The 14907-nt window shown below is 40.2% G+C and overlaps 1 protein-coding gene across 3 annotated transcripts in view; it reads right to left on the bottom strand.

Moving 5' to 3' along the window:
• CHRNB3 (cholinergic receptor nicotinic beta 3 subunit) overlaps positions 1-9044 on the bottom strand; it is a 108435-nt gene extending 99391 nt beyond the window's left edge. For all 3 annotated transcript variants that reach the window (XM_077476109.1, XM_077476110.1, XM_077476111.1), the window contains exon 1: positions 8814-9044. In XM_077476109.1, coding sequence (XP_077332235.1) covers positions 8814-8877 — 64 coding nt within the window. In that variant the 5' untranslated portion in view covers positions 8878-9044. The remainder of the gene's footprint in view (positions 1-8813) is intronic.
• Between the last annotated feature and the right edge of the window lie 5863 nt (positions 9045-14907).

The raw sequence follows: 14907 nt of genomic DNA, 5'->3' as shown, positions 1-14907 counted from the left end.
AATGATATGAATAATGTATTTTTCTAATCAGTCTTGTCTGTAAGATAAGGGTGGCATAAAAAGGAACAATTGAAAATGCATCTGGTTTTGTCTATTAGCATTTGCGTTTTGGCTTTAAATTACCAAATAAAGACAAAGCTGCTGTCAGGTATAAAGTGCAGGCACCTAGTGGTGCCAACACATACCTCAAACAGACTGCTGTCTTGGTAAAGACATGCCCTTGTAATGTTGAAGCTGCATGTATCTTGACACCTACTACATCTTACATTGGCCCATTATTATGATGGACTACCTCATTACCATTTTTTTTGTTTGTGAAGTTACAGAAATTTGCACCACACCTGCCTAAACAGGATGCATGAAAAGAAGGCTAGAGCCAGCTGTATACATTCCTAAATGTACCATATTTTTTGCTTTATAAGACGCACCTAGGTTTTAGAGGAGGAAAACAAGAAAAAAAATATTCCGAACCAAATAACCAGCTCCCAGCAGGACCTACAGGCTAGTGGCCAGTAGGCCACACAGGCCAGCAGGACCCACAGACCTTGCCAGCTCCCAGCCGGACCCACAGTGTTGAGGGCTATTTTGAGTGGACACTGGGACAGAGTAAATGGGGTGTATGGGGGGAAGATAGATGGGATGTGGGAGTCCTCTTGCCCTGGGGGTGTCAGGGTCTCTCACGTCAGTGGTAGCAGCTGATAGTGCCAGCGCAGTGGCGTGCCCTGCCTCCAATATCCTGGGAGTTGTAGTTCTCTGGCTGTGCTGCGCTGATTCTCCACCCACCGGGAGCTTGAGCGTGCATGGAGTGTACTACAAATCCCAGAATGCGACAGCTTTAGCATGCATCAGCTAGTTGGCTGGTGGCCGGCTGGTCAATATTCACTCCATAAGACACACAGACATTTCCCCCCATTTTTTTGTGGGGAAAAAAGTGCGTCTTATGGAGCGGAAAATATGGTAATTGGCCAGTCAGTTTGCTAATACTATTCCTTGTTGTAGTTTCTCTTTCTGCTCTCTTCTGTGGTAATGAATTTCTTTATTTGTATCAGGCTAGACTAGGGTAAGAAAAGCGGAGGTGTACCTGAGCAATATGGAAGAGATCAAAGATCATCAGGGTGCAGTGCTTATTTTAAAAGGGGATATTCTATGAAGCCCAAGGTTTCGGGTCAATAGTCAGTAACACAGGATTTAGGGGTTAGTAAATAATGCAGAGGCCAGTATGATTTAAAGCAGAGTTCAGAGGTCAGTGGTAAGTAACACACAGTGCAGGGATCAGTAAGTAGCACCAGGGAAGATTTACTAAAACTGGTGCACACAGCATTTGGTGCATTTGTGTAGAGTAACCAATTAGCTTCTAACTTCAGCTCGTTTAATTAAAGTGATACTAAAGTTTTTTTTTTCTTTAAATAACAAACATACCTGCTCTGTGTAGTGGTTTTGCACAGAGCAGCCCTGATACTCCTCTTTTTTTGGTTCCCCTCCAGCTCCTCCCTCACGAGCAGTGCCCCCAGATAAAGCCGCCTGGGGGCACCGGTGTGGATTTGTTCCTGAGCCGCTGCTCTATGAATCCATAAGACATAGAGCTGCGGTTCAGCCCAGCCCTCAATCTCCCCTCATTGGCTCACTGGCTGTGATGGCCAATATGGAGCGAGAGTTCCCATACAGCCCACGCTATCGTGGACATTGCTTAACTGGAGGGGGCTCAGGTAAGGATTGAGGGGGCTTGGGGGAGGGGCACTGCACACAGAAGTTTTTTTTAACTTCATGCATGTGCATGAAGGTAAAAAACCTTCAGCCTTTAGAATCACTTTACAATAAAACACAAAAGCTGATTAGTTACTATGCACAGCGGCACCAGATTCAGTGTGTACCAGTTTTAGAAAATCACCACCACAGAGTATCAGGGTTAGGATTAAGAATTGCAGGGTTCAGAGGACAGTAAGGCTGGGTTGACATATACACAAATTGAATGTGTTTTTGTGACCAACTTTCAATGGAGCCAGTTCACACATGTGCGGGGCGACTGTGGTGCGGTTTTGAAAAGTGTCCTGTGCATTTTAGGGTCACATCTGATCCAGTGAACAGGGCTCCGGGCTCCGGACTGCAAACCGCAGCCACAAATATGTGAACCCAGCCTTATATGTAACATAGAGTGCAGAGATCAGAAGTATGTAAGTGCAGAGATCAGTTGCACTTGCATACAACACACAGTTCCAAGGCCCGGAGTAAATAAACAGGGTGTGCAGAGATAAGTAGTATTTAATGCAGAGTTTAGAGGTCAGGAGTAGCATAAAGTGCAGAGGCCAGTAGTATATAAGGCACCAGTGCAAGAGTCAAGCGTAAGTAACACAGAGCTACGTTCAGGGGTCAATAGTAAGTATTGCAGAGCTTAGAGGTCAGTAATAAGTAACACGGGGTAAAAGGGTCAAGAGTAAGTGACTCAGAAGTCAGCAGTAAGCAGCACAAAGTGCAGGATCTAGAGTATGTAATGCACAGTGCAGGAGTAAGTAACGCAGAGAGCAGGGTTTTGAAGTAAGTAAGGCAGAGTTCAGAAGTCAGTAGTATATAACACACAGTGCTGGGGTCAGAAGCAGGCAATGCAGAGTTCAGGAGTCAGGAGCAAGTAATGTATAGTGCAGGATTCAGTAGTCAGCAACAGAGTCCAGAGGTCAGTAGCATTCAATGCAGAGTACAGAGGTCAGTTGTATGTAATGCACAGTGTAGCATTCAGGAGCAAGTAACACAGAGTTCAGGGGTCAGCAATTAATGCAGAGTGGGGGCAGGGGGGTCAGGACTATGTAACACAGAGGCAAGGGGTCAGGAATAAGTAATGTAAACTGCAGAGGTCTGTATTATGTAACAAACAGTGAATGGGTCAGTTGTATGTAAGGCAGAGTTCAGAGGTCAATACTATGTATCGCATAGTGCAAATGCTAGTAGTGTGTGAAGCAAGTGACCAGCATTACATAACACACAGAGGTCAGGAGTAACTAACACACCTTCCAATACAAACTCCTCCCCCCCCCCAAAGCAAAATAGCTCTAAGCCCAAATTTTTCCCTCCCTCTCCCTCTTGTAGAATCACTCACCAGACATCAGATGCAGTAACAGTCAGTAGAGTGAAGGAAGTTTCCTCAGACCTCCCATAGGATATGACATATGACACGTTAGAGTTAGAGGTAGAACTTCCCTTGGCTTTGCAATTTCCTATTGTCCCTCTAATCTGAGGTCTGAAGCCCCATACACACTATCAGTTTTTCTGCTGAGTTTTTCCCTCAGATTTACCAAAACCATATAATATGAGGTCAAGGATTAGGAGTTTCAATGTGTATGCAATCAGGCAGGCCCTTCCACTACATGGTTTTGGTAAACCTGAAGGAAAAAATCAGCAGAAAATCTGATAGTGTGTATGGGGCATACGAGGTGGCAACCACTTCTGATAGAGGGGCATCACAGCAGGGTTGATCATGATTGATGTGTAAGTTGCGATTGACCTATTGCCGACTCCCGGGTTAGCCTCCCCTCACAAAACTTTTTAAAAACAAAGGTTGACTACCATACCTGTCTTATAAGGTCACAGTGATAGGATGGTACTGAGAAATGCATCTGCTATGACACTGATCAGTTATAAGAACCTTGTTTGTGCAGCCTCTGAAATACAGCGAGGAAACCTTCTTTCATTATCATTCCCTTGGTTATAGAATTCTGTTCCGCCGTGTCACACTGTCACATTCACTTCCATTGCAGACTATAAATGACTGTGCCAATGCAGTTTACATAGCTCCCAACTGTCCCTGATTTTGAGAGACTGTCTCTGATTTGGAAAAAAAATCCTCTGTCCCTCTTTCAAATGTCAGAATAAAGGAACGGTAGTGGTAAAAAAAGCACTTATTGGCTTAACTAAAAAAAATGTTTGTATAATTTTTCCTTTAAGGGGGCATAGCTGGGGGCATGGCTGGTTGTGTGTGTCCTATGCCTACTTTTTATAATAGGCGTCCCTAGTTAACATCTCAAAAAGTTGGGAGGTATGAGTTTACACAAGCATATTCAGCTGTTGGCAACGTCAGGTATCCTAAGCAATGATATCCAACCCCAAAGTGCATATACACAGGAAGTGGCTACCAAAGGGCTCCAGGTGATCAGCAGCACTGAGATAAAAAATATATAAAAAAAAGTGGAAATTTGCATTTTTAAAAGCATGTTATGTTGTTGCAGTTTATAATAAAGTAACAACGCTGCTCAGCTTAAAACCAGACAATGCATGTTATAACTGACAATAAATAACAAATTAAATCAACGTGACCATTTTAAGTAGGTATTTCCTCACTAATGCTGGATAATTTAACATACTTTAGTAGCAAATTACATATTTAATATCAAAAGCGAGCTGTTTGATTTAGGTAGACGCTGTTAAAGCAAATTCTTTGCTGCCGTACAAAATGTACAAAAATGATTTCTCTTCACCACAAAGCATAAGTATGAACTGCTGGAAGTATAAATTGCATAATGCCCTCTAAAGCCTTCCTCTCTGCAGCTGAGTTTTCTAAAAGGATAAAAATTGTGCGTGAAGAAGACACAATAATCCTAGGGCATAAGTAATCTTAGGGCATAATTCAACATCAGCAAGGCATTTCCACAAGAAACCACTGAATTACTCATCGTAACGACATTATACGTTATTCATGTTGCAGTTTGCATAATTCCCAAGATGTGGGACACAAATTGTAAATGGTGTATTCCTATCTGTAAATGAAAGTCAGTTAGAGACAAAAAGGAAACTTGTTCTGAAAGAAATGTGGAGACTACTTTTTCTAAGCTTTTTTTAGTTAGGCTAATTGCTTGGTTGTTGTACAGATCTAGTGACATCAATGTTCTCTAAGTCAGATCTCTTAATCTGCATGCAAGTATGGAAGATATTAGAAGGTCATGATGAACACACAGTATTTTTAGATAGGGTCATCACTAGTGGCCTCCACGTTTTTAGACAAGTAGTGATTAATACTGCCCCGGTTGGTAAGGGCAAGCTTAATTGCGTTTCCTGGAACTTTCTTGGTGATTTTTTTTTGGGTCTGACCCCCAGTCCTATGTGCTATAAAAGGGACTGAGGCCTGGACCCTAGGGGTTCTTACTAAGAGGAGAGACTGGGCTTTGCTTACTTGTCTTAGACCCGCTCACTGCCATTGCCAGAGTCTGGATTCCCAGGGCCATGTCGAGGTCGGAGTTTCCTCAACCAAGGAGGATTGTTGGAATTTACAGACCTCCTTGAAGAATCTAAGCATAGACATGCCAAGAATGAACTCTTTCTTATGCAGGTATGCTGGGGCAGCCACAAGCCTGACGTTAGGGACTAGGGATGTTGGAGAAAAGACCACACTTTAGCTCGGACTGTTGTTTGTATATGTCATATGTTAATAGAAAGCATTTGGAACTTTGGCTTTGCCTGGTCTGAAGTTACTAAAGGGATGTAATGCCAATAAACAACATACATAGTTACAGCTCGGATCACAAAACACCTTGGGGTATGAAGTTAAAGGCACACGAGTTTATACAGAGTTAACGATAAATTGGTTACCAAGGGTCACAAAGGTATCTCTAGCGGTCTGTCGAAAGTGTGTACATGTGACAGGTGAGACAGCTTCTTGCAGTGAGGGAGATGTTATCGGCATTCCTTCTGCCTTGATCCATCTCCCATAGGAACAGGAAAAGTCCATCAGGGCCCTCAGCCTGTACACAGATATGCTAAGTGCATGGCGGGGCTCCATACAATTACTGGGAATGAGATAGTGGAGAGGGCAAAGGCTCTGCGTACGCCCAGAAGAACCTACCCCTGGGTAGGACTCTCATGTGACCCTTACTTGACCCTTACTTGGCACTTAACGAGGAAGAAAACATAAGGGATATGACGACCACCCTGTCAACCCATCACCCGGCCCTTGCCCTACACATTTCTTTGAACATGGGTTTCTTTTATAGGACCAAACATTTTTTTAATATCTAATGGTGATCTCGGTGATTGACCAGCCATGTTCACACACAAGTAAAGACAATTACAAGCTTGACCCACTCAGTTTGTTAGATTGTGTGCTGTGTGGGAACAGAGTCAGGAATTATGGCTGGAAGATCTCGTTCTTAAATCTACAAGAGATGTAAGAACTCAGTAGGCAACTCAACCATCTAAACGTCTGGGTAAACTGTCCCTTTAAGAAACAGAGGCATAAATAATGTGTTCTGCCATTGCATTTACTATAAAAAGGCCAATGGGCATTGAGCTGGCCTAACTTTTTTGAAATTAGTAAAAAGTGCACCACATTTAATATAAGTCTGCAATTATTACAATTTACACATATACAGTATATATTCAATTGTAAAGTGCTGCGCAAAATGTTAGCACTGCTGCACAAAATGTTGGTGCTATATAAATAGAGTGTTATAATAATATGTAAAGGTTTCTGAAGCTTTTTACAAATACATAAAATGCCTGGGATTTAGGGTAGAGATATTTCCCATACACAGATGAACTACAAACCTCAGCAGCTGCAGGCAATGCAGGAGATTTGAGTGTTGCCTGTAGTGGTTGAAAACTATTGGGCTTGCCCAGGAGTCCTTTAGGGAGATAAATATGGGGGCTTACAATGTTGTTCTCTGATAATGCTAATTGCTTTGCTATTAGGCTTCATGCACACTGGGGATTTTATGAATGCTTTTCTCCTGGCAGGGGAAAGGCAACTTCAAAAACGCGCCTAAGCCTTTTTTTGCAAGTGCGTTTAGGCATGTCAAGCATTTGGGCATTTATTTATTTCATTGGCCAGAAAAATTATTTATGCAGACCATTGAACTAAAAAAAACTCAAGCGCTGAATGCATCTAACGCTTAGGCGTGTTTAAACACGTTTATATATTTTTACCCACATTTTGGCGCATGAGGCATTTTTTTATGCTCAAAAGCTCCTCTCCTGAACACTATTTGGTGTTTTTTTTTCTGCCTCTAAACACTCCTACCTAAATAAACACCTATAGTGTGAATGGACACATAGGCTAAAATGGAGGCAGAGGGAAAAAAAGCTCAAGCGCCTGTAAAAAGCAGTGTTTTTGAGCTGAAGCGTGCATGAGGGCTTTATACTGACCCTATGGTTGAATTATGCAAATCAGAAAATCATGGCAAAATCAAATATCCCTATCTGCATACTTGTACCAGGTTATAGGTTCAAGGTGCCAAGGCCAAAAAGTAGAATGACAGCCCAGCAACTAGCATTTTTAGTATGAGACATTGGCATAGGCAGCATCCATGTTTATCTCAAGAAAGGTTTACTTTAATTATAAAAAAAAAAATCACTTCTGAATACACATTGAGATTTGAAGAACTCTGTAAAATGGTACCATACTTGTTCCCTTTTGTATCTAGAAACTAAAACAAATCTCTGACAATGCGTTCATTATAATTATATTTTGGCTGAGTTGGGATGAGCACCATAGCAGATCCTGTCCCTCTACTGATGCAAGTAAGACTAGACAGATGTCTTCGTTTCCATCAGACCTTTACCTTTCTATAACTAGTAATCTCATAGCCTACTTAGACTAACATGGCTGAAAACAAAAGTCTATACTAACATTTGTGACATTAAAAAATACAAATTTTTTTTTTAAAATATAATACCTATGAGAAGAAATATATGGCATTGATGATAGTTATTTTTCATATTAGTATCCTGAGGTTTATTGATCCTTAACTTTTATATACCCTCTTTTTTCTTAATAAAAGAAAGAAATAATAATAATAATAATAAAAAAAGAAAAAAAAAGAATCAGCATGACCTGAATTTTTTTTTTCGACATGATAAAGCCACCCTTTTTTAATATCTTTTTTTGTGTTTGCAGCTAACATGAAGATGGCTAAGCACAAGGAACGCAAGACAATATTTAAGGTTGAAGCAAGTCCATCCTTCTAACAGCACGAGGTCTATGACTATTCTTTATCTTATCTATTTTACTAATCGTTTATTATATTTTCCAGTCACATTTTATTATCATTACATGTATACTTCCAAAATCTAGTTAGTACTATAAATGTTATCTTTTTTAACAGTAGTTAAAAAACACTAATAGTTAATAGTAGTTAAAAAAACACTAAACCCATAGTATAACTTTAAAGCCCCATACACACTATCAGATCTTCTGCTGATTTTTTCCTTCAGATTTACCAAAACCATATAATATGAGGTCAAACCTTAGGAGTTTCAATGTGTATGCAATCAGGCAGGCCCTTGTACTACATGGTTTTGATAAATCTGAAGCCAAAAATCAGCATAAAATCTGATAGTGTGTATGGGGCTTAAGGCACAATTAGAGATGTAAACCCAAATCGAACAACATTTAGTTTAACACCTTCACATCACAGTTATTACAATGAACGCTGCAGATTTAACATTTTTGAAAAAGACTTTAAAAATCACATTACTATATTAGTGCTTATATGAGATTCTAGCGATTGGGCTTTATATACGTTTAAAGATGAATATTTCAACGTTAATTTTCATTGTCAGCGTCCAATCAGGAGCAATTATAATTTTGCAGTACTGTACAATATATACTAACTATGCATTGTATATTTTGCCCATACTTGTGATATACTAACAATATCTCTTTATCTTACAATTACACTCCTTCCGCACTACACACTACTTCAAGGCAGGGGATCAATATACAGCTTGAGCTGTGAAAAGTGAAAAGTTATAGCTAAACAGACGTAGATACAGAAGAAAAGCCATATTAACTTGAAAACATTCTAAACACATGTATAATGAAATAATGCACTCACCAGAATTGATGGAGCAAGCAATAATGAGTACAAAGGGTAGATGAGTCCACTGGATCATGTTCATCTAGAGTACCTTCTGTGTCAGTTTTAGTGATGTACTGTCATAGAGCAGATTTATATGGCACTGCAAATTAATCCTTGAAAAGACAGAGAAAGGATTTATCGCAATTCCATCAGCATGAGAAATCATCGAAGCATACTTTACTGTTTCAGCTGCCTGCTTCTAGTGCTGTGGATCCTAAGCTCTGCCCTTTTTAACCCTCCTCATGCCCACTGTCTTCTAAGGAGATATGATGGTGACAAATATTAACACAGGAAATCTACTAAACACTAGCTGTTGGTGGCATCCTAATAGTTATTATATTTCTATTGTCACATTATTGTATTGGTATGTTATTTATAATAAAATGCTATATTTTTTTATGACATTTTTAAAATGTTATGCTTTGCTTAGAATTTTTCTTTTTTTTCTACCCTAATAAATTAGAATAAAAAAAAGATAAAAAAATGGATGAATATTTATTGAAGATTTCTGTGTTTAGTGGAAACGTTCACCCTATCTGATTAAAGTGGTTCTAAAAGCGCAAGGTTTTTTTTTTTTTTTACCCAAATACATTAAGGTAAACAACCTTCTCTGTGCAGCTCCCCTTCACCCCTATACTTACCTGAGCCCGAACCAGCATTGTGCATGAGAGGCTCTCTCCCTCCTCGTTGACTCATAGACAGCAGAGGGAGCCACTGACTCCCGCTGCTGTCAATCAAAGCAAGTGAGGAGGGAGTGGGGTGGTAGAGCGAGCCACGCTCTGTGTGTCTATGAGCCGGTTAAGAAGCGAGCCCAAGTGAATGCCCCTGTAGCAAGCGGTTTGCTATGGTGGGCACTCAGCGGGTGGGGGGCGGGAGCCAGGAATGCCAGTGGGAGACCCCAGAATTGGAGGATCGGAGCTACTCTGTGTCAAACCATTGCACAGTGCAGGCAAGTGTTATGCCCCATACACAATGGTCGTATTTTTTCCGACGGATTTTGGCTGAAACTAGTCTTGCATACACATGGTCGCACAAAGTTGTGGGAAAATCCGAGGTGACGTACAAAACGTACGACGGGACTACGTAGAGTCCAGTAGCCAATAGCTTTCGTCTCCAAATTTTTTCTAAGCATGCTTGGCACTTTGTGCGTCGGAATTCTCTACACACGATAGGAAAAATTCAGATCGGATTTTGCTGTCGGAAAATTTTAGATCCAGCTCTCAAACTTTTTCCTTTGGAGATTCCGACAGAAAAAGTCCGAGCCCACACAGGATCGGATTTTCCGACAACGTAATCCGATCCGACTTTTTCCATTGGAATTTCCGACCTTGGGAATGGGGCATAACATGTTTGTTATATAAAAAAAAAAAGAAATCTTGATTCTTTACAATCCCTTTATGAAGAATTAATCAGCTTTAAAATACCCCCAATAACCTGACTGGGTGTTTGCAGCAAGCACAGGTTATCTGGTTTTGTGGACATCGTTTAGTACATTTCCCCACTGTAAAGCTAACAAAGCAAGATTAATTAATTCATCTATTTTCTAGAAATAGTATTCAGATAACTGTTATCCACAGGATCCTATAAGACTGATGCACAATCAGAATGTACTTGTGAAAAGCCTTGCTAAGCAATATATCAAAGCTGGTTCCAGAAAGTTATAAAAACACCAGCTAATTTATTTATGAATTATTTAAAGGAAACTAGTAATAGATACAGTGGAGGAGTAAATGTAGCCACCCTGAGACAGGAGGTGTGATACTGACTACCCACCAGATGAAAATAAAGTAGTAAAAGCTTGGAAAAAAACGAATGCAGCCACCACATCCAATGATTGTAAGCTACAATATATCTTTTTTTTTCTTCTGTTTTTGGGTTTAGTTATGCTTTTGTCTTTTTAAATGCACCTAGTGTATGCTCTTGCCTTTATAGCCTCCTGCTTAGGTTATAGACTAGGACAGGGGTAGGGAACCTTGGCTCTCCAGCTGTTTTGAAACTACAAATCCCATCATGCCTCTGCCTCCAGGAGTCATGCCTGTGAAACTACAAATCCCATCATGCCTCTGCCTCTAGGAGTCATGCCTGTGATTGATAGGGTCTTGCAATGTCTCATGGGACTTGTAGTTTCAAAACAGCTGTAGAGTTGAGGTTCCCTACCCCTGGACTAGGAGAAGGAGGAGCAACAGTGCTAACAGTGAACATGCTGACAGGAGGAGACAGCAGAGTGAGCAAAGAGATGACCTCACCACTGTGATGCTGCTGTTTCCTTGTCCAACAAACAGGCTTTGGGTGTGTGTCTGACCAAGCTGCATTTGCAGCAGGGGGTCAAATATATGGCTATCCAGCCTGGCAGGGGAGTATGGATGAAAGAACTGGACTGAGTTATAAATAAGTTAAAAGGTATGAAAGTTCAGTATGACCCCTTTCACACTGGTGGGCTTTTGCGACAATACACCTTTCCAGGGTAAAAAAAAGTACATGAAAATGTTTCCCCTTTAAGTACTATGTAACCGTTCATATTGCTGTGCTATGTTTGCAATTTTCAATAGCACACCAAAAATGCACCTTCTATTGTTAGTCAAGGGGAATGCATCAAAAGCATATCATAAGCGCATCACATGTGTGTTTTTGGTGTGTTTTTTAAGTAACATGTCCGTATTTTACAGGTGCACACTGGGAATCATGAAACCAGAAAGTGCACCAAAAGCGTGTTAAAAAAAAAAAAATACATTTTTCGGTGCACCAATGTGAAAGGGCTCTGTATGTATTTCAGCTGCACATTTCAATTTTTTTTAAGTCACTTGCCTCAGGAGATACACAGATTCTCCTAAAAAAGGTTGTACTTGTTTATCTGCTGCCTTCTCTTCTCTACAGCCATTCAAAGTCCGGAATATATAAAGCGTGTCTGAACTTTGAGAAAGCAGGGGGCGGGGAGCTGTATTTACACTCATTGAGGAGAGTTGATTGGACTTAAGGGACACACCCCCTTCACGCAGCACACCAGAACAGAGCCGAGGCTGTCAATAAGCTGGGGATCCCTCCCCTGTCACCATTTTTCTCTTGGTGTCAGGAAAACTTGTCAGAAGTGACTTGTGCTGATAGCAGAGGATTGAAGCAGCAAACATAAATTACACTTATAGCTCTGGATTGAGGCAAGTACACACTATAGAGGGATATGCTTTCTTCATCTTTCATATCTGAGGTTTACAACCACTTTAGGTAAATTAATGTGAGGAACAGTATTGGGAAGTAATTCAAAGGAAACCTGTCATCAGGTAACTACATATACTGACATTGCTGACCTATTTTTGAAAAATGCTAATTGCTTTGCTTTAATACTTTCTAAATCACTGACCCAGAACACATATAAATCAGGATAATAAGAGGAAACCCAGAAGTCCTTATAGGCAAACATGTCCCGGATCATTGACTCAAAGAATTGCAGCAAGAGGATCAGTATAAAAAGCAGGCAACTAGTATTTTAATAAGGACGACATGGCAGCTTTTATGTCTCTCTCCTGACATTTTTCCATATATTTAGAAATATGCCTTATATTTATTTATTAAAGTGGAACTGTGCTGCTGCCGGTCCCCAGAGCTCCTGCCATAATGTGCAAGAATACGCAGCATACTGCATTTGCAAGTAAGGAATTATTGCCCAAGGCTACTTAATTGTAACCCTTGAAAATATCTGTACACAATTAACTACTAATAAAAATAATGACATACATATCTGCAAATATATTTAACGTCCACTAGATGTCCCTATTCCTTATCTGATTTTTAGGAAATACAGTAAGAGCAACTGGAAGTGAATAATTCCTGGTTATATATCAAATAGTATTTAAATATCAAATCTATCCCCCCAGAGGGCTATTTGTTCTACATTTGGTACATACTGAAGAAGGGCATCCTAGAGGGTAAAGAAAAGGTGTGAGTGAGAAAGGCCACAAAGTAGCTAATAAAAAAATAAACAGTAATTAATATGTTGTACTTTGTTAACATAATTTTTTTATGATTGTATGCATTAAATACACATATTTTATAAAAATAATAGGGAATATGACATGTATGACATTTAATACTAAAATCTGCCATTAGGGGGTGCCTTCAGTCTATTATGAATGCTGCTGCTAGACTAATACACCACACTCTATCCGTGACTGCCGCCCCTCTCTGCCAATCCCTTCACTGGCTTCTCCTACCCCACCGTGTAAAATTCAAAATGCTAACCATAACATACAAGGCCATTCACAACATCGTCTTCATCTACATCACCAACCTCATATGCAGATATCGCCCAAATCGTCCCCTCCACTCCTCCCAGGACCTCCTGCTCTCTAACTCCCTTGTTTCCTCCTCCCATGCTCGCCTTCAGGACTTCTCCAGAGCCTCTCCCATCCTCTGGAACTCCCTGCCCCAGTATGTCCAATAAGCCCCTACCCTGTCCACCTTTAGGGGATCCCTGAAAACTCATTTATTCAGAGAAGCCTATCCCACACCCACCTAACTGTCCCCGAGCCACCCCCATTAAATCATTCTCTGCAGCTATTACCTTTTGTACCACCTCCCCCTCCCTTTAGAATGTGAGTAGGGCCCTCCTGTCCCTTCTGTATTGAACTGTACTGTAATTGTGTCCCCCCCCCCATACTTTGTAAAACTCTGCATAAACTGTTGGCGCTATATAAATCGTATATAATAATAATAATTCTTTAACTCTGTTAGCACTGAAGATTATTATTGACCTATCCTGCTATGTCTTCTGAGATGGTTAAACTCCTCCAAGACCCTCATCATATTGTGTTCTTTACATATAGAAATCAGTTTTTATCACTCTAGAGATAGCTGAAAACAACATTCCCATCTAAAATAGCCTCACGTTCTCTGGTAAAATGAATAGATTAAGTTTCAAATTCATGTTCCTACTCTGATAAGTAAAAATGTCAATTTAAATATACTGTATATTTAATATACTGTATAATGCAATGGGGTTGATTTACTAAAGGCAGATAGGCTGTTTACTTTGCAAGTGAAGTTGTACTTTGCCAAGGAATTTTCTTCAGAACTTACTGAATGTGGTGAAATTTCACTTTGCAAAGAATATCTAATCACATGCAAGGGAAATGCAAGGGAAATGTAACAACTTAAGCCCCGGACCATTTGGCTGGCCAAAGACCAGACCACTTTTTGCGATTCGGCACTGTGTCCCTTTAACTGACAATTGCGCGGTCGTGCGACGTGGCTCCCAAACAAAATTGACGTCTTTTTTTCCCACAAGTAGAGCTTTCTTTTGGTGGTATTCGATCACCTCTGCGTTTTTTCTTTTTTTGTGCTATAAACCAAAAAAAGGGCCAATTTTGAAAAAAAGCATTATTTTTTAACTTTTTGCTATAATAAATATCCCCCAAAAATATATAAAAAAAACATTTTTTTTTCCTCAGTTTAGGCCAATACGTATTCTTCTACATATTTTTGGTAAAAAGAAAATGCAATAAGCGTATATTGATTGGTTTGTAAAAAAAGTTATAGCGTCTACAAAATAGGGGATATATTTATGGTATTTTTATTAATATTTTTTTTTACTAGTAATGGCGGCAATCAGCTATTTTTATCGTGACTGCAACATTATGGCGGACACGTTGGACAATTTTGACAATGACATTTTTGGGACCATTGGCATTAATACAGTGATCAGTGCGATTAAGATTGCATTGATTACTGTAAAAATGTCACTGGCAGTGAAGGTGTTAACACTAGGGGGTAGGGGAGGGGTTAATATGTATCCTATTTTGTGTTCTAACTGAAGGGGGGATGATACTGTGCAGGATACTAACAGATCATTGTCCATACTCTGTATGGACAGGCAATCTGTCAGTTCCCTGCTCAGAGAACAGGAAACTGTGTGTTTACACACACAGCTGCCGGTTCTCCGTGTGCCCCAAGCGATCACGGGAGCCCGGCAGTGATCGGGCACTCTCACCAGGACCGGACTGCGAATAAAATCCAGCCCTGGAAAAAATTTCATACCAGCCCCACAGCATAACGTCATTATTTTCTTGTTCATAAAAGG

This window comes from Lithobates pipiens, unplaced genomic scaffold (assembly GCF_037356315.1).
Source record: "Lithobates pipiens isolate NorthernLeopardFrog02 unplaced genomic scaffold, aLitPip1_a1.2 Scaffold_13, whole genome shotgun sequence".
Lineage (NCBI taxonomy): Eukaryota > Metazoa > Chordata > Amphibia > Anura > Ranidae > Lithobates > Lithobates pipiens.
This window is presented reverse-complemented; position numbering and strand designations above follow the sequence as displayed.